The 23,351-nt window shown below is 41.1% G+C and overlaps 1 protein-coding gene across 1 annotated transcript in view; it reads left to right on the top strand.

Annotated features, from left to right (window-relative positions):
• Window positions 1–22,822, top strand: part of col5a2a (collagen, type V, alpha 2a) — a 31,062-nt gene extending 8,240 nt beyond the window's left edge. Inside the window, exons 2-54 of the mRNA XM_077002292.1 lie at window positions 7,136–7,351; window positions 7,542–7,555; window positions 7,660–7,692; window positions 7,805–7,837; window positions 8,486–8,539; window positions 8,666–8,752; window positions 9,249–9,326; window positions 9,729–9,773; window positions 9,870–9,923; window positions 10,909–10,962; window positions 11,116–11,169; window positions 11,268–11,321; window positions 11,668–11,721; window positions 11,878–11,922; window positions 12,073–12,126; window positions 12,359–12,403; window positions 12,489–12,542; window positions 12,809–12,907; window positions 12,999–13,043; window positions 13,146–13,244; window positions 13,371–13,424; window positions 13,541–13,648; window positions 13,749–13,802; window positions 13,895–13,993; window positions 14,091–14,144; window positions 14,244–14,342; window positions 14,439–14,492; window positions 14,574–14,627; window positions 14,712–14,765; window positions 14,879–14,932; window positions 15,107–15,151; window positions 15,496–15,594; window positions 15,722–15,829; window positions 15,907–15,960; window positions 16,325–16,378; window positions 16,456–16,509; window positions 16,620–16,673; window positions 16,779–16,886; window positions 16,975–17,028; window positions 17,138–17,191; window positions 17,320–17,481; window positions 17,652–17,759; window positions 17,975–18,082; window positions 18,689–18,742; window positions 18,833–18,940; window positions 19,104–19,157; window positions 19,339–19,446; window positions 19,635–19,688; window positions 19,819–19,926; window positions 20,120–20,426; window positions 20,720–20,898; window positions 21,024–21,266; window positions 21,547–22,822. Of these exons, the coding sequence (XP_076858407.1) occupies window positions 7,136–7,351; window positions 7,542–7,555; window positions 7,660–7,692; window positions 7,805–7,837; window positions 8,486–8,539; window positions 8,666–8,752; window positions 9,249–9,326; window positions 9,729–9,773; window positions 9,870–9,923; window positions 10,909–10,962; window positions 11,116–11,169; window positions 11,268–11,321; window positions 11,668–11,721; window positions 11,878–11,922; window positions 12,073–12,126; window positions 12,359–12,403; window positions 12,489–12,542; window positions 12,809–12,907; window positions 12,999–13,043; window positions 13,146–13,244; window positions 13,371–13,424; window positions 13,541–13,648; window positions 13,749–13,802; window positions 13,895–13,993; window positions 14,091–14,144; window positions 14,244–14,342; window positions 14,439–14,492; window positions 14,574–14,627; window positions 14,712–14,765; window positions 14,879–14,932; window positions 15,107–15,151; window positions 15,496–15,594; window positions 15,722–15,829; window positions 15,907–15,960; window positions 16,325–16,378; window positions 16,456–16,509; window positions 16,620–16,673; window positions 16,779–16,886; window positions 16,975–17,028; window positions 17,138–17,191; window positions 17,320–17,481; window positions 17,652–17,759; window positions 17,975–18,082; window positions 18,689–18,742; window positions 18,833–18,940; window positions 19,104–19,157; window positions 19,339–19,446; window positions 19,635–19,688; window positions 19,819–19,926; window positions 20,120–20,426; window positions 20,720–20,898; window positions 21,024–21,266; window positions 21,547–21,693 (4,379 nt within the window). The 3' untranslated portion in view covers window positions 21,694–22,822. The remainder of the gene's footprint in view (window positions 1–7,135; window positions 7,352–7,541; window positions 7,556–7,659; window positions 7,693–7,804; window positions 7,838–8,485; window positions 8,540–8,665; window positions 8,753–9,248; window positions 9,327–9,728; window positions 9,774–9,869; window positions 9,924–10,908; window positions 10,963–11,115; window positions 11,170–11,267; window positions 11,322–11,667; window positions 11,722–11,877; window positions 11,923–12,072; window positions 12,127–12,358; window positions 12,404–12,488; window positions 12,543–12,808; window positions 12,908–12,998; window positions 13,044–13,145; window positions 13,245–13,370; window positions 13,425–13,540; window positions 13,649–13,748; window positions 13,803–13,894; window positions 13,994–14,090; window positions 14,145–14,243; window positions 14,343–14,438; window positions 14,493–14,573; window positions 14,628–14,711; window positions 14,766–14,878; window positions 14,933–15,106; window positions 15,152–15,495; window positions 15,595–15,721; window positions 15,830–15,906; window positions 15,961–16,324; window positions 16,379–16,455; window positions 16,510–16,619; window positions 16,674–16,778; window positions 16,887–16,974; window positions 17,029–17,137; window positions 17,192–17,319; window positions 17,482–17,651; window positions 17,760–17,974; window positions 18,083–18,688; window positions 18,743–18,832; window positions 18,941–19,103; window positions 19,158–19,338; window positions 19,447–19,634; window positions 19,689–19,818; window positions 19,927–20,119; window positions 20,427–20,719; window positions 20,899–21,023; window positions 21,267–21,546) is intronic.
• The last annotated feature ends 529 nt before the right edge of the window (window positions 22,823–23,351 follow it).

Here is a 23,351-nt window from a genome sequence, read left to right as displayed (position 1 = left end):
TACGCATATTTATTTTTTAGCTCTGATTTAATTTCCGTAATTGGATCACAGGTCCTTAGGCTCCCGTGTTGCGCTGTGTAAAATTGCATTTAGTGTTCTTGTTTTGGGAGACCCCTAACTGGGTTCATCAGGGTTGTTCTTTTGTGTTTGGTGTGTTCATATGGTGAGTGAAAAGTGATTTATGTGTTTATTTGTGGTAATTCATTGATGGTATATAAACATATGTATAAGTATAAGTATAAGTATAGGTATAAGTATATGTACCTACTGTTGTCATGTTGCATGGTTTATATCAAAGATACAATTGTTTTAATGTTTAAGGACATGCAGGGAACTGCACTTATTACATAAATGTTGTATTCAGAAAGATCAAAGATCGTATTTACACCAGATATGAATAAAACTAAAGAACCTCTGAAATAGTGGTTCTCTTTGTTTAAAAAGTGTTGAAGTGCACATAGCCCTAGGCCCGAGAAAAAGTGATGTCATGGCATCTGGGAGGGGCTTTATGGGTTGTCAAAGCCCCATTAGGGGCCTCTGAGAGAGAAACCGATGTTCTTAATCCTCCAAGATCGCAGCTTATGTTTCCTGCTACAACATGCAAACCTGATGTCTCGAGCTCCATCAGTCATGGTCAAACAGAGTCTTAGAGGGGAGGTATAAAAGGCAAGACGGAGTGCTTATGCAGTGACCTGGAAACCTCCAGTGTGGGGTTGCTCAGAATAAATATTTATGAAATATATCCTCTTCCTGGGCCAGTGCCTGCAGAGCAGAACAGCAAACGTTAGTGTCATGGTGAACCAGCTGCGGTTCCTCTGAGTTCTTAACACCAACCAGAGTGGGAGGGGAAAAGTGTTGAGGTGGGCGGCATCAGGGAGAGAGTTCCCAAGGGACTTCTACATGAGACATTGGGAAAATATGGAGCCAGTCTATCTTCTTAGCCTGGAAAAAACAGCTCATGCACTGCACAAGACGACCATCAAGCAAACAAACAACAACAACAAAAAACAACAGGACCCCCCCCCCCCCCCCCCCCCCCAAAAAAAAAAAGTGTGGATATCCATACTGGCCATATTTTAATTAGCTACACTGTTCTAACTGCATACTGCATTATAGAGAGTATAAGAATAGTTAAATATTTCCTCAATGGTTGTGATGTAAAATCTCAGCACTGGCTGGAGATGTGCATGGATGAAATATATTTCCCTTCATTTTTATATCCCAAGAGCTTTGCCAAACATTGTGTTCAGCATCTGTACATATGTACCAGGTTTGTCTGAAGGGTAAAAGAACAGGTTCTGTAAATATTATTATGAGTCAGTGAATCCTGGAATGTGAAGCCACGTCTGTCTGATTTTGGTCAATATCCACAGAGAGTAGATGTAATGGGCTAAAATTATGCCAGAGATTATAAGATCCAAACACAACAGCATTACCATGGATTTCTTTTATTTTTTTGTGGTATACCAATATGTATTCACTTTCCAGTTTGTTCAGAGAAATATTTGTGTATCAGTTAATAAATATAGTAAATGTATAATTCTTTGAAGGCAGTATATCTGTACCTTTGGACATTCCTTCTTTATGTAGGCATGAACTCAAGAATTTGCTGATATGGTAGATTAAGAAACTTCCTCTGAACCTATCATCAAGTGTTATGATCTCAAGAGCAGAGAGCAGTTATGGATATAGAGAGAATGTGCACTTTGCTTCGTGTGTTGTCAAGGTTTCTGTGCTTGTGCTAAATCTGGCACGATGTATGAGCTTGGACTCACATTGAGAGTCCAAGCTCATACAAAAAGACAAAAAGACCTTCACACTGTAAGGTGACCTTCTCATGGATATGTGTGCATGCTTGTGGGGTAAACATATTTTAGAGCTTTGGAATATGATCAGGATAGAAAAAAAGTTTGAGTTGTTATAAGATATATATAATAATAATAATAAATTCCTTTACATCAGAGAAATAAAGTTTACAGGATACTTCAAGGTGTAGATGGTACTCCTATGCTTTGTATGGCGTGCTGTCACTTATAAACGGGGGCAGTAGATGGCAGGAGGGAGAGGAACTGGCCAGCGTCTTCTGGCTGCCATTATCAAAGCTTCTGTTGCAGTCAGCGATGTTCCATAATTCAAAACGTCCAGGGGAGAGAAAAGCTTTTGCAACGTGTCCACACTGGGACCTGCACCAGAAGCACACAGTGCATTTCACAGAGCAGACATGCGTTGTGGAAAGCAAGGGAAATGTTAAGGAGGGGACAGAAGGGCAGTGTTAAGGAGGGGACAGAAGGGCAGTGTTAAGTAGAGGACAGAAGGGCAGTGTTAAGGGGGGGACAGAAGGGCAGTGTTAAGTTGGGGACAGAAGGGCAGTGTTAAGGAGGAGACAGAAGGGCAGTGTTAAGTAGAGGACAGAAGGGCAGTGTTAAGGAGGAGACAGAAGGGCAGTGTTAAGTAGAGGACAGAAGGGCAGTGTTAAGTTGGGGACAGAAGGGCAGTGTTAAGGAGGGGACAGAAGGGCAGTGTTAAGTTGGGGACAGAAGGGCAGTGTTAAGGTGGGGACAGAAGGGCAGTGTTAAGGAGGGGACAGAAGGACAGTGTTAAGTTGGGGACAGAAGGGCAGTGTCAAGGAGGAGACAGAAGGGCAGTGTTAAGTTGGGGACAGAAGGGCAGTGTTAAGTAGGGGACAGAAGGGCAGTGTTAAGGTGGGGACAGAAGGGCAGTGTTAAGGTGGGGACAGAAGGGCAGTGTTAAGTTGGGGACAGAAGGGCAGTGTTAAGTAGGGGACAGAAGGGCAGTGTTAAGTAGGGGACAGAAGGGCAGTGTTAAGGTGGGGACAGAAGGGCAGTGTTAAGGTGGGGACAGAAGGGCAGTGTTAAGTTGGGGACAGAAGGGCAGTGTTAAGTAGGGGACAGAAGGGCAGTGTTAAGGTGGGGACAGAAGGGCAGTGTTAAGTTGGGGACAGAAGGGCAGTGTTAAGTTGGGGACAGAAGGGCAGTGTTAAGGTGGGGACAGAAGGGCAGTGTTAAGTTGGGGACAGAAGGGCAGTGTTAAGGTGGGGACAGAAGGGCAGTGTTAAGGTGGGGACAGAAGGGCAGTGTTAAGGAGAGGACAGAAAGGCAGTGTTAAGGTGGGGACAGAAGGGCAGTGTTAAGTTGGGGACAGAAGGGCAGTGTTAAGGAGAGGACAGAAAGGCAGTGTTAAGGTGGGGACAGAAGGGCAGTGTTAAGTTGGGGACAGAAGGGCAGTGTTAAGGAGAGGACAGAAAGGCAGTGTTAAGGAGATTACAGAAGGGCAGTGTTAAGGAGGGAACAGATCTTGTAGCCCTCAAATGCAAAGGTAATTACTAATTTGCTTTACCAGCACTTTGCATGCAACCCTAATTTAACTAATCTCCCTTTATCACCTCTAATCACTAAACTGCTGTCACCCAGATTACTTTATCATGCCTTTTTGGTACTGAAGAAGACTACTGACAAGCAAACCTCTAATTTTTAGGTTACAGACTACACTATTTCAAATGATCATCCCATGTAGTCATGATGGCTGTGCATGCTTCAGAGATTCTGTTGCAAATAAGACACTAATTACAATGGGCAGCAAAGAAAAACAACAGATTCCATGTTCATTAAACATTCTTGGCTGGATTTCACACTACCTCCTGACACAGACACTGGCTTGATCTGTAATGTGAAAGTTAAAGCATGCATCCAAACCAGTGTAAACAAAGCTCCCTGGGTATTGGTAAAAACCCCAATGATTCTTAAAACATCAGACTATGAGGTTGAGATTATGGTCATCTGTCCTCATACTGTAATCTCTGGGAAGCCACTGGTCTTGACCTGCCAGGGGGAGCTTGTGGGTAATCATAGGTTTTAAAGACACAGAGGTCCCTGGCACGATGGATAACCAGACGTTTGTCTTCTGTTTCAATGAAAAGATGCTGTGTGTGTCAAGAACCACCAGTCCAGTTACAGGGGCAAGCAGAGGTCATCACTATGAGAGTAAGACATTTTAAAGCAGACATGAAATATTTTCACTGGCTCCCTCCAACTGTATTGGAGTTAATCTGCTTTAATTCTGTCTCAGTCTCTTCTGGTGTACACATTTCTTACACATTTTCTGGAGTCTTGGGATTTTATCCCTCCCAGCTAAACTTTTAAAGTAGTGAGCTAAACTGCCACATGATCAAATTAATGCTGCACATCTGCTAGTGTGTAGGCAAAAAATAAATAAATCACAAGGCTATATGAGTGATAAATCGACTTCTCCTTGCTTTGAAACACATCTACAGTTGGAGGTGGAAAGGCAAACTGAATTAAGTGAGTCGTTGTTTCCATAAGGTCATTTCCTAACCTCTAGAAACAGATTGTGGGCATTTCCACACTACACAGAGAAAAGACATAAAGTATATATTTACTCTAGCCTTCCAAATTTCCCCTCTCCTCTCCACAGGTGAGTCTGGGTTGGTACTATTTTACCTTTGAGCTTTTCTCTGGGAGGCAGTGGGGAGTGTATGCTGAATGTGGAAACGCACACGTTAGTCTGAATCCAATTAAGAGAATTCCAAAACCATTCACATCGCACATTCCCTCTTTTCCTAAGACAATCCACGATATGCAATTTTCAGCTTTTAAACAAAATGTAATTACACAATATTTAATAAAAATCAGTTTGAACAAAAAAAAAAAAACATTATTAAAAGATAAAGCCAACAACAAGTAGAAAATTAAGTTGAAGAGATATAAAATGGCACTGGACTGGAGTTGGCTGACATATAACTATGAATCCTGTGTGCGTTCAGAACAACTGGGCCGCTGAGTGGGCATACCAGTGAACTGGAAACTCTGCATCAGGAGAACCACTCAAAGGGCCATCCGTCTACTGTCGTCATCATCTTTAAACATGTCTGTGGAAACTGTCGGGTCTGCAATGAATTAGCAAATGGAGAGAAATAGTGAGGTTTCCTCTAACCCCAGTGGTGAGGTTTTTTTTCCCCCCAAAACTAGCTTGCAAACTGCAGTTTTCTGCACATAAACGTCTAATGCTCCTGAATCCCTTCCCCAGAAAAAAACTCTTTAGGGCTATGGTCTATTCCAGCTTTGTTGTTTTTAAGTCTGTCTGTGTTTCTTACAGTGTAATTTTTTTTCTGTTATTGTGCATTTCTCCTGCTTAAAATTTGAACATCTGTTGTTTGAATTTAGGATTTTGGACGTATTGTTTTTTCTTTGCTAAATCAAACATAAAAGTTAATGAGAGAGAATGAGTTTATGGAACAGAGCAACTTTTATTAGCATGTGCAGCCTTGGGAGTGTTTCATCACCACAATGAAAAATATCTCAGTCACAGAACTAGTGTTTGTTGAACTGGTATTTGTTGAAAAATTCACTCTAAGACATTATCAAATCTCTACAGTGCATAAGAGGCAGTGTATTAAAATGTCATATGTCAGATTGGTTGAGGGTTTGATGTAGGCTTTTGGTCTTTTCAACATCACTCCTTGCTTCGGGCATGTGTGTGTGTTTGTGTGTGTGAGTGTGTGTGCGTGCATGCGTGCGTGTGTGTGCGTGAGTGTGTGTGCGTGCATGTGTGCGAGTGTGTGTGTGTGTGTGTGTGTGTGTGTGCATGTGTGCCTCCCTGGGAGGTTCTTTTCTGCCATATGTTTTTTCTTAAAGGGAGAAAAATCCCCCCTCTGGTTCTTGGCATGATTCAGGTTTAGTTTTCCCACCCCTTCAGGTCAAAGGAAATTTAACCAAGTCACCACCTTTACATGTGCGAATTAGCTTTTCACGGCAAGACATCCACTTCCTGTTCTTGTCCCTCAGAGGACAGAGTCCCTCAGAGTATTTCCTGCCATGACTGTGCCTTGACTAGCTGCACTTCAGTATAATTTAATGGCCTCATATGTGAATGATAAGGTTGTTTGATCTGGTTCCCAGAGTGAGGGTGAAACGACACTGTTTTATCAGTGTTGGAGAGGGAACTGAAATTCATGTAAAGGCCTGAAGAACCTTGAAATGTGCCCTGTTTTATTTATTTTTATTCTTTCTAGAGATGCTAGAGATGATTATGATTGCACCAGTTCACCTTTGTTTGTGTCAGGAGTAGCAAATGATTTTCTTTGCAGGTACTAGTGTTTATTTTCATTAATTCATTAATGAGTAACAATCATGAACCACAGGACTTGTGGCTGGCAAGTATTTTTCTCTGTTGTACTATTAAAAAAAACTTTTTATTGTACTGTTACAGAGGGAGGAACACAGTTAAAGCTGTACTAACCATAACAACCTCCACCATAACAACCACCACCACCACAACAGCCCCCACTACCATAACAACCACCACCATAACCTCCAACACAACCATCACTGCAACACAGGTTTTTTAAACCTTAAAAATAAAACTATCAATACATTCAATTCCACAAAAGATGGTGATGGCAGGTGGCAGCACTGCTTTAAAAACGTGTCTCATTGAGAACCTAGTTCAACTGTCCACCAGAGTGAGCTCTCGTCTATGACTAGATTTGAAGGATTATTCAACGTTCAAGGTGACACAGGAAGCTCATGACTGCCCCCTGCTGTTCATCAACGAGCTTTAGCCAGTTCTGTGGAAAGGTGTGAATTTAGCTGGGCTGTTTGTGTAGGTCAGAAGATTAATTAAATCCACAGCATTTAATAATCTTTTTTGGACAAAATGTTAAAAATTAACAGCCCATGATACCACACAGTTACATGCTACATACCAACACATACCTACGCTCATGAACTTCACATCAATTGTGGGGTGTTTGTGTGTTCTTAGTTCTTGGGGAAGTACAAGCTGGAGACTGAATCAGCTTTGGTGTTTGGAAAGAATTAGTTCATGTCTGGCCTTCCCAGAAGCTCATGGGAGGAGGAGGGGGGTGTCACCTTTTCCTGTGATGTTTTGCCTCACCCATTCAGTCAAGGTCTTTGCACATGTTCTTACTTGGATTTCTGGGAATTGTAGTCTAAGCAGGTTGCCTAAGCGGCTTTTGTACCTGTTTGAAATTCAAAGAAAGTCTGAACGCTGATATTGCGCTGCGTCCTCACCTCAACTCCTCCCCTGGACCCCCTCACACCTCTCTCTCTCTCTCTCTCTCTCTCTCTCTCTGCAGGCGATGAGTTGAGCTGCATGGAAAACGGGCAGGAGTACACGAACCGCGACGTGTGGAAACCCGAGGCGTGCCGCATCTGCGTGTGTGACAGCGGCACCATCCTCTGTGATGATGTGCAGTGTGACGAGATCGTCAACTGCGAGAACATCGTGGTTCCTGATGGAGAATGCTGCCCCATTTGCCAGAGCCACTTCCCTGACAGCAGTGGCAGCGACAGTACGCACGCAGGCAGACACACACACACGCACACACGCACACACACACACACACACACACACACACACACACACACACACACACACACACACACACACACACAAACAATATAAAAGTATGTGCACACAACTATCTGTGAAATGAAATAATTGATTTATGAAATTCTGGTTTGTGTTGTTTTAATTTTCAGACAGAATACACAAGGTAACTTTTATTTTTTCACAGTATCTACTCATCATTTAAGAAAACAAATGTGTTTTTGTGCACAGTCACTGTATTGTGTACTAAAATGAAGATCTACCTTTCAGGGTCAGAAAGGTGAACCTGGAGAGGTTCCAATTGTATGTATGAATTCATATCATCATCATTATTACACATTAGTTGCATGTACATTTTAACATTGAAAGGTGAGCCTCACCTGAATAATCCTCACCTGCATGTGACACCTTACAGGTGAGTGGCCTGCCAGGAAGACCAGGACCAATGGTAACCTTGGATATCTTATTCTCTAATTTTAATGAATATACTTTTAATGTCAGCATGTATCAGCAGTTTGACTGTAGATAAATATATTTATGTACATTATTTACACAACAAATATTGAACAATTGCTACTGATCTGGTACTGTTTACATAGACCTCTTAAAATGTAGGTCAAGATGAAAAAGGCTTCATTCCTTTTATAAATAAAACTAAGAATTTGTTGAATCCACTGCAATGATCGTTGTTAAAAACAGATGGACTGCACAGTATAATATAGAGACATGTATTGGGCTCTAGGATATAACATGAAGGTATTGACCCATTACTGTGTCATTTGCCTTCACTACTGTGCTCATGAGTGTCTGTTGTGCATGTTGCATACTGACTTCTACCTCTGTTTAAGTATTTATTTTTTACTATGCAGTGTTCATCAAATGGCCAAGACTGTTTATTTAGTCCTCTGCAACACTAGATGGCAGTAGAGCACACTACAATCTTATTCCTTATAGGTTTCTATTCACAAATGTTCTGTTAATGCTTATGTTAGACAGCCATTATTTAAGTCTGCAAAATCACATCAAGTCTGAGCATTAATGCATTGTGTTTGTGTTAAATGGCTCTTAGCTGTTATATTGACATGTTAATAAACAGGGACCACCAGGATCACCTGGATTCAGAGGAGATCGTGGACCTAAAGGAAGACCGGTAAAGAACATCAAATTCTAAGTTTAAAATTATGTCAAATACTGTCAGAGAAGCACTATGAACAGTATAGGCACATGGGCTTTGTAATAATGTAATATTAACATACCTGTGATGCTTTTCATCTAGGGTGCAAGAGGTCCTGCTGGTTACGATGGAGAGCCTGGTATTCCTGGACAGCCAGGAGAACCAGGACCACCGGGCCATCCTCCTGGAGTGAGCACAGTAAACAATAAGAGCCAACCAAATAAATAATCAATATCTTTCAAATCCGCTTAGTTGAGTTTATTAAAAACTGTCTGTCTATGACCCAAGGCCAGTGTGTGACTACATGTAGTCAAAGCCCTTGAGGGGACGGTCTGTTGCAGTAAGTTTTCATACTTCCAGGCCAAAGTCTGGGGACGTTTGAGTGATGCTCCAACAGCTTTATAAGAAGTGATGATCCTGAGAGACCGAGAGGCTGAAAAACAAAATGACCTGGACCGTCACATATAGTTTCAAATATAGTCACATATAGTGCTGTCTGTAGTCTCTATTAATGATACCTTCATTCAGCCTGTCAAAATGGCCATTGCTCCCTGCATCACAAAATGAAATGCATCTGTATTCCAGAGCTGCTGTGAGCTACATTTGGAGCATTAAACTTCATGTGTTCTAATGTGAGTGTGTTGTTGAATGAGTTTCACTTCCTGAACATCACTTTGTTTGTTAGGGTCAGCTGTCTGCACAGATGACTGGAGGATTTGATGAAAAATCTGCTGGACAACATGCCATGATTCCTGGACAACGGGTGAGCTGCAGTTACACCAGCGTCAGTTCAGCCTTCATTATTAACGCGGTGTCCCACGCGTTCTTATGAAACCAGAATGTGGAGGCTGGCAAAGATGATTAACGAGGGCAATAATATGGGCTCCTCGGATGTTCTGGTGGTTTAACCTTGGCTGTTTCAACTATGGGTGTTTGCACAGAGCTTCATCTGGAACTTCTTCAGGTTATTGTTCAGGTCATTTTGTCCAAAGTGACTAATGGATGCAAACAAACGCAGCAAGTTTTCAGTTTTAAAAGTGGACCTTGTGGAGGGTCAAAATGAAAGGTTGCGGGTTGAAGAACTCGTGCCTTCATGGTTTAAACACCAATCCTTGCAGTGTTGCTGGAGTACTACCATTTTAATACAATCCTGTTTTTGGTTCAGGGAGAAGCAGGTGCAAGAGGACCACCTGGGCCCAACGGTCTGCAAGTGAGCATAAAACATCGGATGAGAACACCAAAATATTCTCTGTTTTAATTCATCACAGCTTTATGGCTTCCATTAACTGCACGTCTCTTCATTTAGGGAGCACCAGGACCACAAGGATTCCCCGGTGAAGCTGGAGACCCTGGACAAATGGTGAGTGAACAACTGTGGCGTTTGAACCAATCCTGCGCCAGCATTGAAAGAACTGGCAGTGACATGCATGTTCCTGGCAAGTATCTGATCATGTTCATAAACTTAAAGCCACAACCCCAACCACTCATACATAAGCAGTAGTAGTTGTGGTGTCATGCACTCAGATGAAAAGTCATTTCCCATAACTGAATTCTGCAGTAAATACACCAATCCAGCATTTTTCTCAGCTTTGGAGTGGGGGACTAAATTCTTACTTATGACTTGCTCTGCGCACTAATCTAACTAGCATTCCACTAGCGAACATTAATGCAGCGTCCGAACATGGTTGCTCACAGCTTGGTACAGCACAGCAAAGCAAATCGTATCTCCACTGGTCAGTCGTCACTGGAAAAAGGTGTTGCTCAACACGCGGACACACTGGAGACCAGAGACACTGAGGCTCTTCACTTAACCATTTGTCTTGTGTCTCCATCTACATTTTGTTCTGTTTTTTTGGCTTGTGCTAGCATTCCAATGTATAATTACTATGTCTTTAACAGTGGTGCCTGGTGCCATCTGCCTGTTGGAGACGTCAGCAGTGTTGAGGTGGGGTGGGGGGGTCTACCCGAAAGACAAGGGTGGTGCAGACTAGTTCCAGTACATTCATCTCACTTGTGCAACAAAAGCCTCACTAAAGCATGCTGGGAGAAAAGAGGCAAAAAGAAAGTTCAAGAACTGACCTACGCTAACTGTATTAATAATTTCAATGACAATCACAGTAGGAGGAATACAATTACTCTTTCTCTCAGGATAATGTAAACAGCAATAGAGGAACTGGTATATGTATCTTACTCAAGTAAACATTGATGTTCAGATATACAGGGGTTAATTTTCTCAGTCTTTTTCTCCTTTGCTTTGACTTTGCTCTGAGGAAGGACACACATTACATCAGTGAGCTGCTCAGACGTCAGTGAGATCTGGCTAATTCCTATTCTGTGTTTTCCAGGGGCCATCTGGTCAGAGAGGCCCAGAGGGCCCACCAGGGAAGCCAGGGGAAGATGTGAGTACAATGTTTAGCCCTCTTTTACAGTCTTACTCATGTCAATATTGATAGGAAGTTCTGTAGTTGTGATAATCCATAAAATAAATGAAGGGCATGAGATAAAAAAATTAAGGGCATGAGATTAAAAAAATGATAATTTTTGCTTTCTAGGGAGAGGCAGGTTCCCCAGGAAGTTCAGGAGAGATGGGATATCCAGGATCTCCAGTAACCAGCGTTCCAATCTTGTTACACAACTGCAGCGGAAATACTATGCAATCTAACCCTATATAAACACTGATTTGTTTTTCATTACTTCTATTTAGGGATCAAGAGGGTTTCCAGGGACACCAGGACCCCCAGGTCTGAAAGGTCATAGAGTGAGTCAGTTTTAAATGTTCTATGTGGGGATCTTATTTGACTTTTTATTTTTATTTTTTATCCTCTGATCTTTTCATCAAAGTACTATAACACCTTCAAGGCCTTTATTAAGTTTACAAAACATAGAAAATTGAGGACATATGGTGAATACTAAATAACTAAAGAAGGCACAAATCATTCACAGCAAAACAAGTCAATAAAGTAAAAAAACAGCTCTGTCTTCTGCTCGTTATTGAATGAACTCCACAGAGGTGTTTATGGGGCGCTCCCTAGTGGTTGAATGCACATGTAAGGTTCCATGTTAGTATGAATGGCACAATTTGACCTTGTTTTTTCATGTTTCAGGGACATCAAGGCATAGCTGGCATAAAGGGAGAACGTGGGGCGGTTGGATCGAAGGTAGACTGCCTCATTCTTGACATTCACACTTTTGTTTAATCGAGCATTGAGTTTATCTGAGAGTTGCAAAACATCTAAATGTCAAGTCTTTGATTAAATGACAGTGTTGTATTCTCAGCATCTTTGCTCAGAGTGTGTCTGTTGACGTTATTTCAGGGTGAATCTGGTGGGTCTGGTCCGATGGGTGCTCCCGGCCCCATGGTAAGCTGAGTTCAAACTAATACATAAACTTGTCACAAAGTGGATCTATGAGCAGTACAGACATCCAATGGCTCTTTGAATTTTTTTTTCATAACCTGTGACTTTAGAGATAAGAGGTAAGAATGAGCATATCCTACTGTCCTACTACAGGGCCCAAGAGGAATGCCAGGAGAGAGGGGACGTCCAGGACCAGGCGGGACACCCGTGAGTACAACTGCAGCAGTGACACAAAGCATAGCATAGCATAGCATCTAACAGAAATGTCAACAAAATAATTTCTGAAATCCATAGCGATTTGAAGCAGCTCTGATACTTTTAATTTCAGTTGGCTACTCCAACTGGAATCCACTAAACATAACAGATGATATAGAACTGTATTCTTGCAGAAAAAAACAGTAACATTTAGTATATTACTGTATTCAATTTTGTATTTCAGGGTACACGTGGCTCTCAAGGAAACATTGGAAAACCAGGTCCCATGGTAATCTGCCATCAGATTCTAATCTGCAGAACACAACACAAGCTTTAAACTGTAAAGACTAGTCTGACATTTTACCTATGATTAGGGGCCTTTGGGACTTAGTGGACCACCAGGATATCCGGGTACGCCAGGTATGAAGGTAAGCAATACCATAAAGCAATTAATTATTTTCAAAAATACATTTGCAACTTCAAACAGCAATATAGTATGATATGCTTGTGGGATTCATGTTTATGGGATTTAATTGTTTATTTATTCCTTTATTGCTTGATTAATTGTCAAATGACCATCCTTAATAGAATTGTTTCAACATGAATTTGTTCTTTGCTGAAAAAAATAGTGGTTAAAAATACACAAACAGTTATTAAAATCAAAAGGTGCTTAACTAGTGATCTCTATGTGAAGGGCCAACCAGGACCTACAGGAGTTAGGGGTCCTGAAGGACCACAGGGACCGAGAGGAGAAACGGGATCACAAGGCAGAGCTGGACCACTTGGCTTACAAGTTTGTTCTTGATTTATTAATCACTTAAGCAATTATTCATCAACTCTTTGCAACTCTGTGACAAATGTATTTGGATTTTGCAACAATACAGGGTCCACTAGGTGTTGATGGAGGTCCAGGGGCCAAAGGTCCAGTGGTATGTAGAAGAATGATTACTATGATTTCTTAATCATGATGACAGATGTTAAAAACATAGAACTATTCGAGCGTTTGAAAATGAGTTGTGACTTTTCTCCAGGGAACTGTCGGGCCCCATGGACCTGTTGGTCTGCTTGGTCCACCTGGCCCTCCAGGACCTCAGGGGAGCACTGGGCAGCCTGGGATCAAAGGTTCAGGGGTAAGATAATCTATCCTATCACTGGTTTATCCTATCAGTCCAAATCAGGAGGTAGTGAAACACATGGTATAATTCGCAATAAAGAACATCATTTAAGATCATCTCAAATCTTTACCTCTACATTAGGGAGATGTTGGTGTTCCTGGATTTAAAGGAGAATCAGGACCAAAGGGGGAGCAAGTAAGCTGTATTGATGAATAAACTGAATGTGTTGGCTGCAGTGTGAGATGTGGTTAGCTAATATCATTTATTACTTAGTAAGAAAGTAAGTTGTAAGATAGAACTCCATATTGTAGGGTCCACCAGGGGCACAGGGGGTGATTGGACCTCAGGGAGAGGAGGGAAAGAGAGGCCTCAGAGGAGATTCTGGGTCTATTGGCCCTCCGGGACCTGCTGGTGAGAGAGTGAGTACGATTTCCTTTTTAGTCAAATTCACATTAAACATTTTGACTTGTGGCTTCATAAAATCATCTTTTCTCATGCACTTTTTTTGTAATGTTTCAGGGGGCTCCTGGAAATCGTGGTTTCCCTGGTCAAGACGGATTACAAGGAGCCAAAGTATGTAAATGACCAAAATGCTGGTGCATATATCCGTTTGCTTACACAATGCCTTGACAACAACAAATAAATGTAATTCACACCTTTCTAAGGGTGCACAAGGTGACCGTGGCATTTCTGGAGTTTTTGGCCCTAAAGGTTCCACTGGTGATCCAGGCAGAACTGGTGAGCCAGGCTTACCTGGCGCAAGGGTAAAGTATATAAACATCCTTATTTTCACCATTACTGCTTCAATCAATATACACTTACTGTGCCTTTTGTTGAATATATATATCTTGTTTACTACAGGGTTTGACTGGCACTCCTGGAGTTCAAGGTGCGGAAGGGAAGGCAGGACCCCTGGTATGCTTAGATATTATACTGATTGATTGATCAAGTTCCATATCAGATAGATATTAATTATATGATAATTGAGACACATTATAGTTGTTTTTCTTGTAGGGTGCAACAGGTGAGGATGGGCGCCCAGGACCTCCTGGATCTATTGGAACCAGAGGTCCAGCTGGATCAATGGGAATCCCTGGTCCCAAGGGTTTCAGTGTGAGTGACCCAAGTACTTTAGTATCTTTATACTTGTTTATGAAAACAAAAGTGTTTTCTGAGGGTTCAATCTCATTTTGCTATGATGTAATTCAGGGGGATCCAGGAAAAGCAGGAGAACAAGGGTCTGCAGGTCCTCCAGGACAAAGGGTGAGGAGCACTGATCACAAAACCATTCTGAGTCATAGTAAATCACGTTCACCATGGTACTAACATGGCTCTTTCCTGTAGGGTCTACCTGGTAAAGAGGGAGAGGTTGGTCCCCTCGGTCCACCTGGCCCTCCAGTAAGTGTCACTGTGATTTTTTGCATTATAGTGATACAAATCCATGCAGATTGTTATACTGATTATCTTATCTCCATATTACAGGGACCAGCAGGTGACCGAGGAGAACAGGGACCTCCTGGAATGCATGGCTTCCAAGTGAGTAATTGATAACTGCTTCATAGAAAGGGTTCAAAGTATGTAGCTTTAAGACATTTTCTTTGATAAAGCAACTGATGAACATAAAAGTTTTTTTTATCGTTGTGCCCCAGGGGCTACCTGGACCAGCAGGTCCAATAGGAGACCAAGGGAAACCTGGTGACGAGGTAAGGTTATTAACTTAAATGCATCTGATGAAATTTTCTAAATACACATTATTTATACCATGTTTATTTCACAATCTCAGCTGTTTAACAGTACAGTGCCATACAAATTCTCTTACATGTCCAATTGGCAATAACAAACAAGCACATTTTCCTATGCTTTTTGACTGTGTTTAGGGAATTCCTGGTGAGGGTGGCCCAATAGGACAAATTGGACCAAGGGTGAGTTATGATTCCTTTTTAATATTTATTGTATTCATACAGTAGACAATCAAGTTAAACAATAAATTTCACCCCTGTTGTATAGCCAATTGGCTTCCTTGCTTTATGGACCTCTTGAATGGGACTAAGTTCTGAACATGCCACATGCAGGATATGGCAGAATTTCAGAAGCATACAAAACTGATCCCATTCCTGGAGGCATAATGGAATAGTACTGTCTTCTAAAGATATGGCAGGAATTCTTGCACATTGCAGATGAAGCCTGTGTAGTTGTTGTTTTTAATCAGCAACAAAGATTTTTTAAAATCTACATATATTTTCAAAAATGTATCAATGTGCTATAGGGAGAGCGTGGAACTCCAGGAGAGAGAGGGGAGCAAGGACCTCTGGGACTGCCAGGAGCCAAAGGTATTCCAGGAGCACCCGGACCAGATGGGCCAAAGGTAAACGTGACTTATACAACACTAACTGCTATTTGTCTTTGAAATAATTCCAAGGTGACAAGCTAGTTGAACTAATCAGTGAGTCCTTTTATTGCCTAAACTTAGCATGCTAATGTGCTGTTCACAGGGGAGTCCTGGACCTCCTGGTGCTTTGGGTGATCTAGGTCCTCCAGGTCTTCAGGGAATGCCAGGAGAGAGGGGAATCTCTGGTCCACCTGGTCCTAAAGGTGAACGGGTAAGTAAATCATCAAAATTACCTATATAACCAGATCATGTACTCAAATGTATTAAATGTTTACCTCAATTTTATAGGGTTCAGTTGGAGAGAAAGGGTCAGAAGGCACACCTGGAAATGATGGTGCAAGAGTAAGCTTAAAATACATATTTCTCATTTGAGATGTTTCCAAATTCTTCAGATCTCTCTTACAGTCCACTATAATAGAAAACTGTCCTCTCCTATAGTGTTGGAACACAATACCAATGGCCACTGTCATATTGATTGCAAATCAGCTAGGACATGTTATTACTGGACTGCCAAACATCAACAACCAAAAGTAACTGCAAAGAATCTGACATTAATGTAGAAATGTGAATGCTGGCATAGTCCGGGTACTGAATAAACAATTGTTAGAGGATTCTTTGGAAAGCTTGTATTGACCTGCCCAACCATATGTACTTTTAAATACACTGGGGGATGATCTACTAATGTAATTTTCTGCAACTATCAAAGGGACTTCCAGGACCTCTTGGCCCTGCAGGACCCCCTGGTCCTAGTGGTGAGAAGGTACAGCGTTTCCCTACCAGAGATTTCCAACTATACATTGTTTGAAACCATCAGAATATAATGCATGCTCTTTACAGGGGGAACCTGGCACTAAAGGACCACCTGGACCTCAGGGATCAAGAGCAATGCCCGTAAGTCAACATTTTAGCACCCAATTCATGGTATTACTACCAACTGCCTTATTGAATAAACTATTTCTATATATACTTCTTCATAGCAAATATTGTCCCCACACTTTTAGGGAGCTCGTGGTGAACCTGGTCCAACAGGTCCTGTTGGCTTTCCGGGACCACCTGTAAGTTCACTCAGTTTTTATTTGAATGTCCAGACCATACTGTCAAGCACAGTGGATGTTGATTCCATGCACTGAAAATGCACCACATTAATGGCTTGTGTTCAGGGTCCAGATGGTCAACCTGGAGTAAAAGGGGAACCAGGTGAGCCAGGACAGAAAGGAGATGCTGGATCTCCTGGACCTCAAGGGTTGGCTGGACCTCCAGGGCCTATGGTGAGAAATCAGCCAAATGAAATAAATGCTCAAAAGTAGAAATCACAAGAAATCAGATTAGACACAAAGACCAACTGTGTTTTTCTAGGGTACAATTGGTGTAGCTGGACCAAAGGGTGGCAGAGGAACACAAGGGGCACCTGTGAGTAAATATGCAATTGGTTAAATGGTAACTAGATCAATAATTATAGACTTCCATTTTATATTTCCCCATTCCTTCAATATTCAGACTAAAATATTTAATTTCTCAGGGTCCAACTGGGTTTCCTGGATCTCATGGAAAAGTTGGTCCACCAGGCCCATCTGTGAGTATATCAGAAATACAGAGTTAAAGATGTATGTAGTTTGATTAAAATACAAGCAGTGCATAAGAATTCAGACATTTTTTCTGAATGTTTTCAGAAAAGGTTTTGTCAAACTTTCTGTCTTCTAGGGTCCTATTGGTCAGCCAGGTCCAATTGGTCTCCCCGGCAAAGAGGGTCCACACGGTCTCCGTGGAGATCATGGGCCACCAGGACGCCAAGGAGAGAGAGGCCCACCTGGGCCTGCTGGAAGCCCAGGAGATAAAGGAGACTCTGGGGAGGATGGGCCCACAGTGAGCATCATCTATCTACCATTATCTAACACTAATGATATCCATATGTAGATCATTTTAATAGCCGCAGTACTCTGTAAAATTACCACTTTAGCATTGCAGTTTCCTTCAAAGAGTCTAATTAAATATAATAGAGAAATGTACATAAAAATCTAATCAATTGTGTATAGGGTCCCAATGGTCCACCGGGACCTGCTGGAACAACAGGCCAGAGAGGAATTACGGGCCTTCCTGGACAGAGAGGAGAGCGTGGAATGGCAGGCTTACCTGGGCCAGCTGTAAGTACATTTTGGAAAACAGCAAATAATTAAGTCACAATATCTTTGCTTTCATATTTCTAATGAATGTTTATTCATCAAGATTCATAGAGAGCATGTATGTAAAGGATGTAGAGCACATTGGCAATGTCTTGCCAATGGCCTTAGGGATAATGGAAATAACCTTATGCTTTGCAGGCCTCAATTACTTATTTAAATGTGCTTCTCTTGTTAAGGGTCCTCCAGGTAAACCAGGGTCACCAGGATCACCAGGAGACAAAGGGCCCTCTGGCCCAGTTGGATCACCAGGAGCTAATGGACCTCGAGGGGATCCTGGGCCTGATGTAAGTTTACCCACTATCCTCTCAACATGCTAACAAATATAATGGCATTAAAGTCATTGTAGTGATGAACAGCTAGAATGAGGCTTCTTTCAGCTTCGTTTAGTATTAGTATTTGATAAGTAACATTACCATTTTGCGGTGAAGTTCTTCTTTAGGCAAAGTTAATATTAAAGCCATGACTTGGTCATGTTTCATAGATAATAGGAAGCGCAAGGTCTTAAAATAGCTTTGTAAAAGTTATGCTATAACATTAAAAGTCCCTGAATCCCCTTAAACAGTAAATATTACATTGTAATGTCATTTGTAATTATTCTGTAAATCTTCTTTTCTTTAGGCATCTTGATATTTTGTAGGACACTTACTGTAAATTTGATAGCTGTTATTAGCTCATTTGGAGGTATTGAATTTTTATAGCCCATATGCATAAAAGTTTTATATAAACTTTTATTAAAAAATATTTCAAAATTTAGTGCAAACCAAATGTGACCCTAAATGAAAACATCTGTAATTTTGGCCTCCGTATAATTATGAAGGAGAGAGTGAAACAGAATGAAAAGGTTCTCATATCAACATATGCATTAACTTGTACATTTATTTCAATAATAGGGACCATCTGGATCTGATGGGTCACCAGGAAAAGAAGGAGTCATTGGTGAAAGGGTGAGATCTGATAACTAATATTTCACAAAACATTCATAATTTTGTTCATTATTCCTATTGGTCACCATTCTAATTTGAACTACTGTATAGGGTGACCGTGGAGACCCAGGACCCGAGGGACTGACTGGTGCAAGGGGAGCTCCCGGACCGCCAGGCCCCGTGGGAACCACCGGAGGTCCTGGAAAGAGAGGAGACGCAGTGTGTATTGTTACATTTTCAACATGTTAGAAATTATATTGCTAAGTGCTTCATGTTAATTCTTTAAGAAAATGCTTGCTACCACATCTTTTGAACTTTAAACGTATTTTTAAAATGGATTTTAAATGAATTTCTCACATATTTATACAAACTTTCTTAACAGGGGTCCAGAGGCCCTGTAGGGCCCCCAGGTCCAGCAGGAAAGAGAGGACTCCCAGTAAGACACTGTTATAGAAATCTTAACAAAATACATGTCTGTGTATACAAAGTGATCATGTCTAATATTAACCTGATTGCTAGATATTTTAGCTCCATTGTGAAATTGTGCTTTTAGTCCAATTATAATAACTGTTGAGATAAAGGTGTATTTAATTGGCATTGGCTATTTTATGTTATAGGGGCCTCAAGGACCTAGAGGAGATAAGGGAGAGTTGGGTGACCATGGAGAAAGAGGACAGAAGGGACACAGAGGTTATACAGGTTTACAGGGTCTTCCTGGACCACCAGTAAGTAATGTCACACCCAAAGTAGCACTACTACCAGTATGTTTCAGGCCAAGTCGGCATTTTGACAGCATTCCTAAGTTAAAGGTTACAAAAATGAAACATTATCTTTATGTCACGGGGTACATGGGGTAAGAGTTATTGATTTATTTATTGTTTTGAGTTGTAAACCTTTCATGTTTTATTTTTAGGGCTCAACTGGTGATCAGGGACTCACTGGAATCGTGGGGCCAAGTGGACCAAGGGTAAATGCATTTATTTGAATTACTCATTTGAAATTTTGCCTTGTGAGATGGTTAAGCTATTATGCTTAAGCTAGACATTTGTGACCATGTAATGTATATGGCAATGATCATTTCATGACATGTTGTGAAGGGACCCCCTGGGCCAATAGGACCATCAGGTAAAGAAGGGTACATCGGACAGACTGGGCCAATGGGACCACCAGGATCAAGAGGAATAAGTGGTGACATTGGACCGGAGGCATGTATATCTCTCTCAGTTTCAGTCTCATACACCCACATGTATCTGTTGTGTGGGTACTGCCTGTCTACACAACGGGTCAATGTCCATACACACCATGATGTTCTACTTTAATGATTATTTATAATCCATTAAGCAGTTGTTCTTATTCATGTTCAATTAAGACAAATTGATTTTATACTTTTACAACCAGGGACCCCCTGGAGAACCTGGTCCACCAGGTCCACCTGGATCCCCTGGACCGCCAACAGCTGCTATGGACGACTTGTTTGGGGGCCCTCATGATTACGACGCTGGTCCTCCTCCTCCTGAATTCCCGGAGGATGAAGCTCTGCCCATATCAAATTCAACAGATCTATTCCAAGCAGACCCAGGGGTCCAGGCCACTTTGAAGGCTCTCAGCAGTCAGATCGATAGCATGCGCAGTCCTGATGGCAGTAAGAACCACCCTGCCAGAACCTGTGAGGACCTGAAGCAGTGCTATCCCATGAAAAAGAGTGGTAAGTCAAACTCTAAGAATCAGCAAGCTGATATATCCACATATATGCATATTCCAGTGCTTTTGCAATAGCCTCTGCTTTTCATTGTAATTTCTAGTTATATAAATAAATGTAGACTGATACAAAGGGGGTTTTGTGGGATTTCTCCATTTAATATTTTAAATATATGGCAAACAACACCAAGCATAACTCCATCATGCATAATATTTGACTTTAAATTTGGAATATGTTCTGCTGCATTTCGTTATGCAGTTGTATGAGATGCATACCAATATCTCACCTGTGTTGTACAGGGGAATACTGGGTGGATCCAAACCAAGGCAGTGTGGAGGACGCCATAAAGGTGTACTGTAATATGGATACTGGAGAAACATGCATATCAGCCAATCCCACCAACATACCTCGCAAGACATGGTGGAATTCTCCAGGAAACAAGCCTGTATGGTTTAGAAGAATAAGTGGTGGAACATATGTAAGTACATTTTCATAGTCATTAGTATATAGTAATGCCTAGTGTAAACAAGGCATACTTAAGAGGGTGAAAGCTACAAGGATCATCACAGGAACTTGTCTGAGGAGGACTTGTTTTTGTTTTAGTTCACCTATGGGAACAAAGACCAACCTGCCAACTCGGTCACAGTCCAGATGACCTTCGTCCGTCTGCTGTCCAAGGAGGCTTCTCAGACCATCACGTACCATTGTAAGAACTCGGTCGGCTACAAAGACGAGGCAACTGGAAACCTGAAGAAAGCAGTAGTTCTCAAAGCCTCCAACGATCTGGAGCTGAAAGCTGAGGGGAACAGCCGCTTCAGATACACCGTTCTGGAAGACAGCTGCTCTGTGAGTTTATTTCATTTTTCCCCCTCTGTTTATCAAGTAGCCTACTGATTTTTAATGAGATCTTTTCAGTGGATCGTCAGGTGCCTTAAAACTCAAATAGGGCAATAGTCCTAATTTAGCACAGTATAATATGGTTCAAGATTATAGAAAATCATAGATTTTTTTTAGACACTGATGACCATTTTATACCTGGATTTAGTAATTCAAAAATTTATTTTTTTCAAATGGATTAAGTACACCTGTGCAAACCTAAATGATTTATCTTTCTCTGTCCTAACAGCAAGCAAACGGTAACTGGGGCAAGACCGTGTTTGAGTACAGGACACAGAAAACGGCCAGGTTACCTATTGTAGATATTGCCCCTGTGGACATTGGTGGTCCGGATCAGGAGTTTGGCATCGATATTGGGCCTGTTTGCTTCTTGTAAAGCAGACAGCAAGAATGCATTGAAGAGAAACCTGAGACTCTTGAACTGACTGCTGACAAGTTCAGCCTTGTACATAAAGTACAGCGGACTGTTTCGGCCCGGTAGCAGGATATTTATTGTGCCTTTCAAATTATTTCACCCCACCACAGATTAATTCTGCCCCCCCCTGTTTATTGATTAAATGTTTTAATGAAAATATGAATTGCATACTCTATTTGGCCTGAGTAAATTCCAGTAAAAGACACATGGATTGATTAGTGAATTCTGATCTATCCACTGCCCTGAAATGACGTCCATTCCATTAAATTGAAATGTCAGTTTACCAGCACTAGACCCACTTAGAAATTGTATGTATTTACATTTTTTTTTAATTGTGATATTCTTCATTTTTTTTCCAAAAAACAAACAAACAAAAACATGGTGCTATAGAGAAAAAAAATGTGTTTAGCAAAATGTTTTCTGGTATGAGCTGTTACCTCTGGAAAACAATGTTCCTAAAACTGATATCTCTGTTCTGCTACAGTTGCCTTGTATGATGTCTGAATGCATCTATTATAACGTAATAGACTGAGTCATTAGCGTAAGCTACCTCGTCTCTGTGAACTGGGATATGTCAGTGGTGTGTTATGTTCCAGCACACTTCCCAGCTAAAGGTACAGAACAGGGTAAGGGAATGGCAAATAAACACTTTCTACCACTGATGATCCAAACTCAGTGTCTCATTATAAAGGTGCAGTTTTGTTTGTCCTTCCATGGTTATTACATACATGATTAATGCAGTGATTTGAAATCTGTTTTGTCAGATCCTTTGGTCAAGCATGCATATAGATTATTTCATTCACAAGAAGAAGCATCAAGGATCTAGATCCAAAAGTGTAAAATGTTGTGTAATCCGTTGAAACGCACGGCTGCACCATACAGGCAGCGCTTGAGTGTGCTTTTGAAGATCCAGTTAGAATGACACGACAACTCTAATCTCTAGGTACTCATCTCTTCTGAAGCATATTGTTACACTTACCAGCCTTGCACTTTCCTTTGTTAAACTACCCTTTAAATGCCTATAAAGTCATTAGCTGGACACACCTCTTCTTTATGTATTTTCCTTTGCAAATTAAAACACGCTTGCTGATTCATGTTTCTCTTTTTGTTTTCAATGAGGAATCTTTTTCCTGGTAATTTCATTATTGTTTCTATTAGATATTTTTTTTCTTTCATCTGATGCATGATTTTTTATTTTTTTTTTTAGCAAAAATAAAAATAATGAATGTACACTAATATGACTAAAGCATTTGGTATGTATTTAAAAAACTACTTTGGTATATGGTTCTGTAAGATGCTTAAAATGAGTATTTTGAAGAAATGTATTTATACATATAGTTTTTAACATGCATTGGAGATCTGCTGTTTTACAGATTTTTTGGAATTTTTTTTGTCTTACTGTGTAAAATCGGAAATTATAAATTATGATTTTTTGAGTAGCATTTTAACATTAAACATCAACGTTATTTTATAAATATGCGTCCTATCCAGAGCAGCTAAAGAGCAAACTGGGATTGTTTGGAAGCACCAGCACGACTCACGAGCAAACTGGGATTTTTTGGAGACACCAACATGACTCACGAACATCTCTACAGTACGTTCTCCTCAGGTCTGCAGTC

This window comes from Brachyhypopomus gauderio, chromosome 4 (genome assembly GCF_052324685.1).
Source record: "Brachyhypopomus gauderio isolate BG-103 chromosome 4, BGAUD_0.2, whole genome shotgun sequence".
In the NCBI taxonomy this organism is placed as follows: Eukaryota; Metazoa; Chordata; class Actinopteri; order Gymnotiformes; family Hypopomidae; genus Brachyhypopomus; species Brachyhypopomus gauderio.
This window is presented reverse-complemented; position numbering and strand designations above follow the sequence as displayed.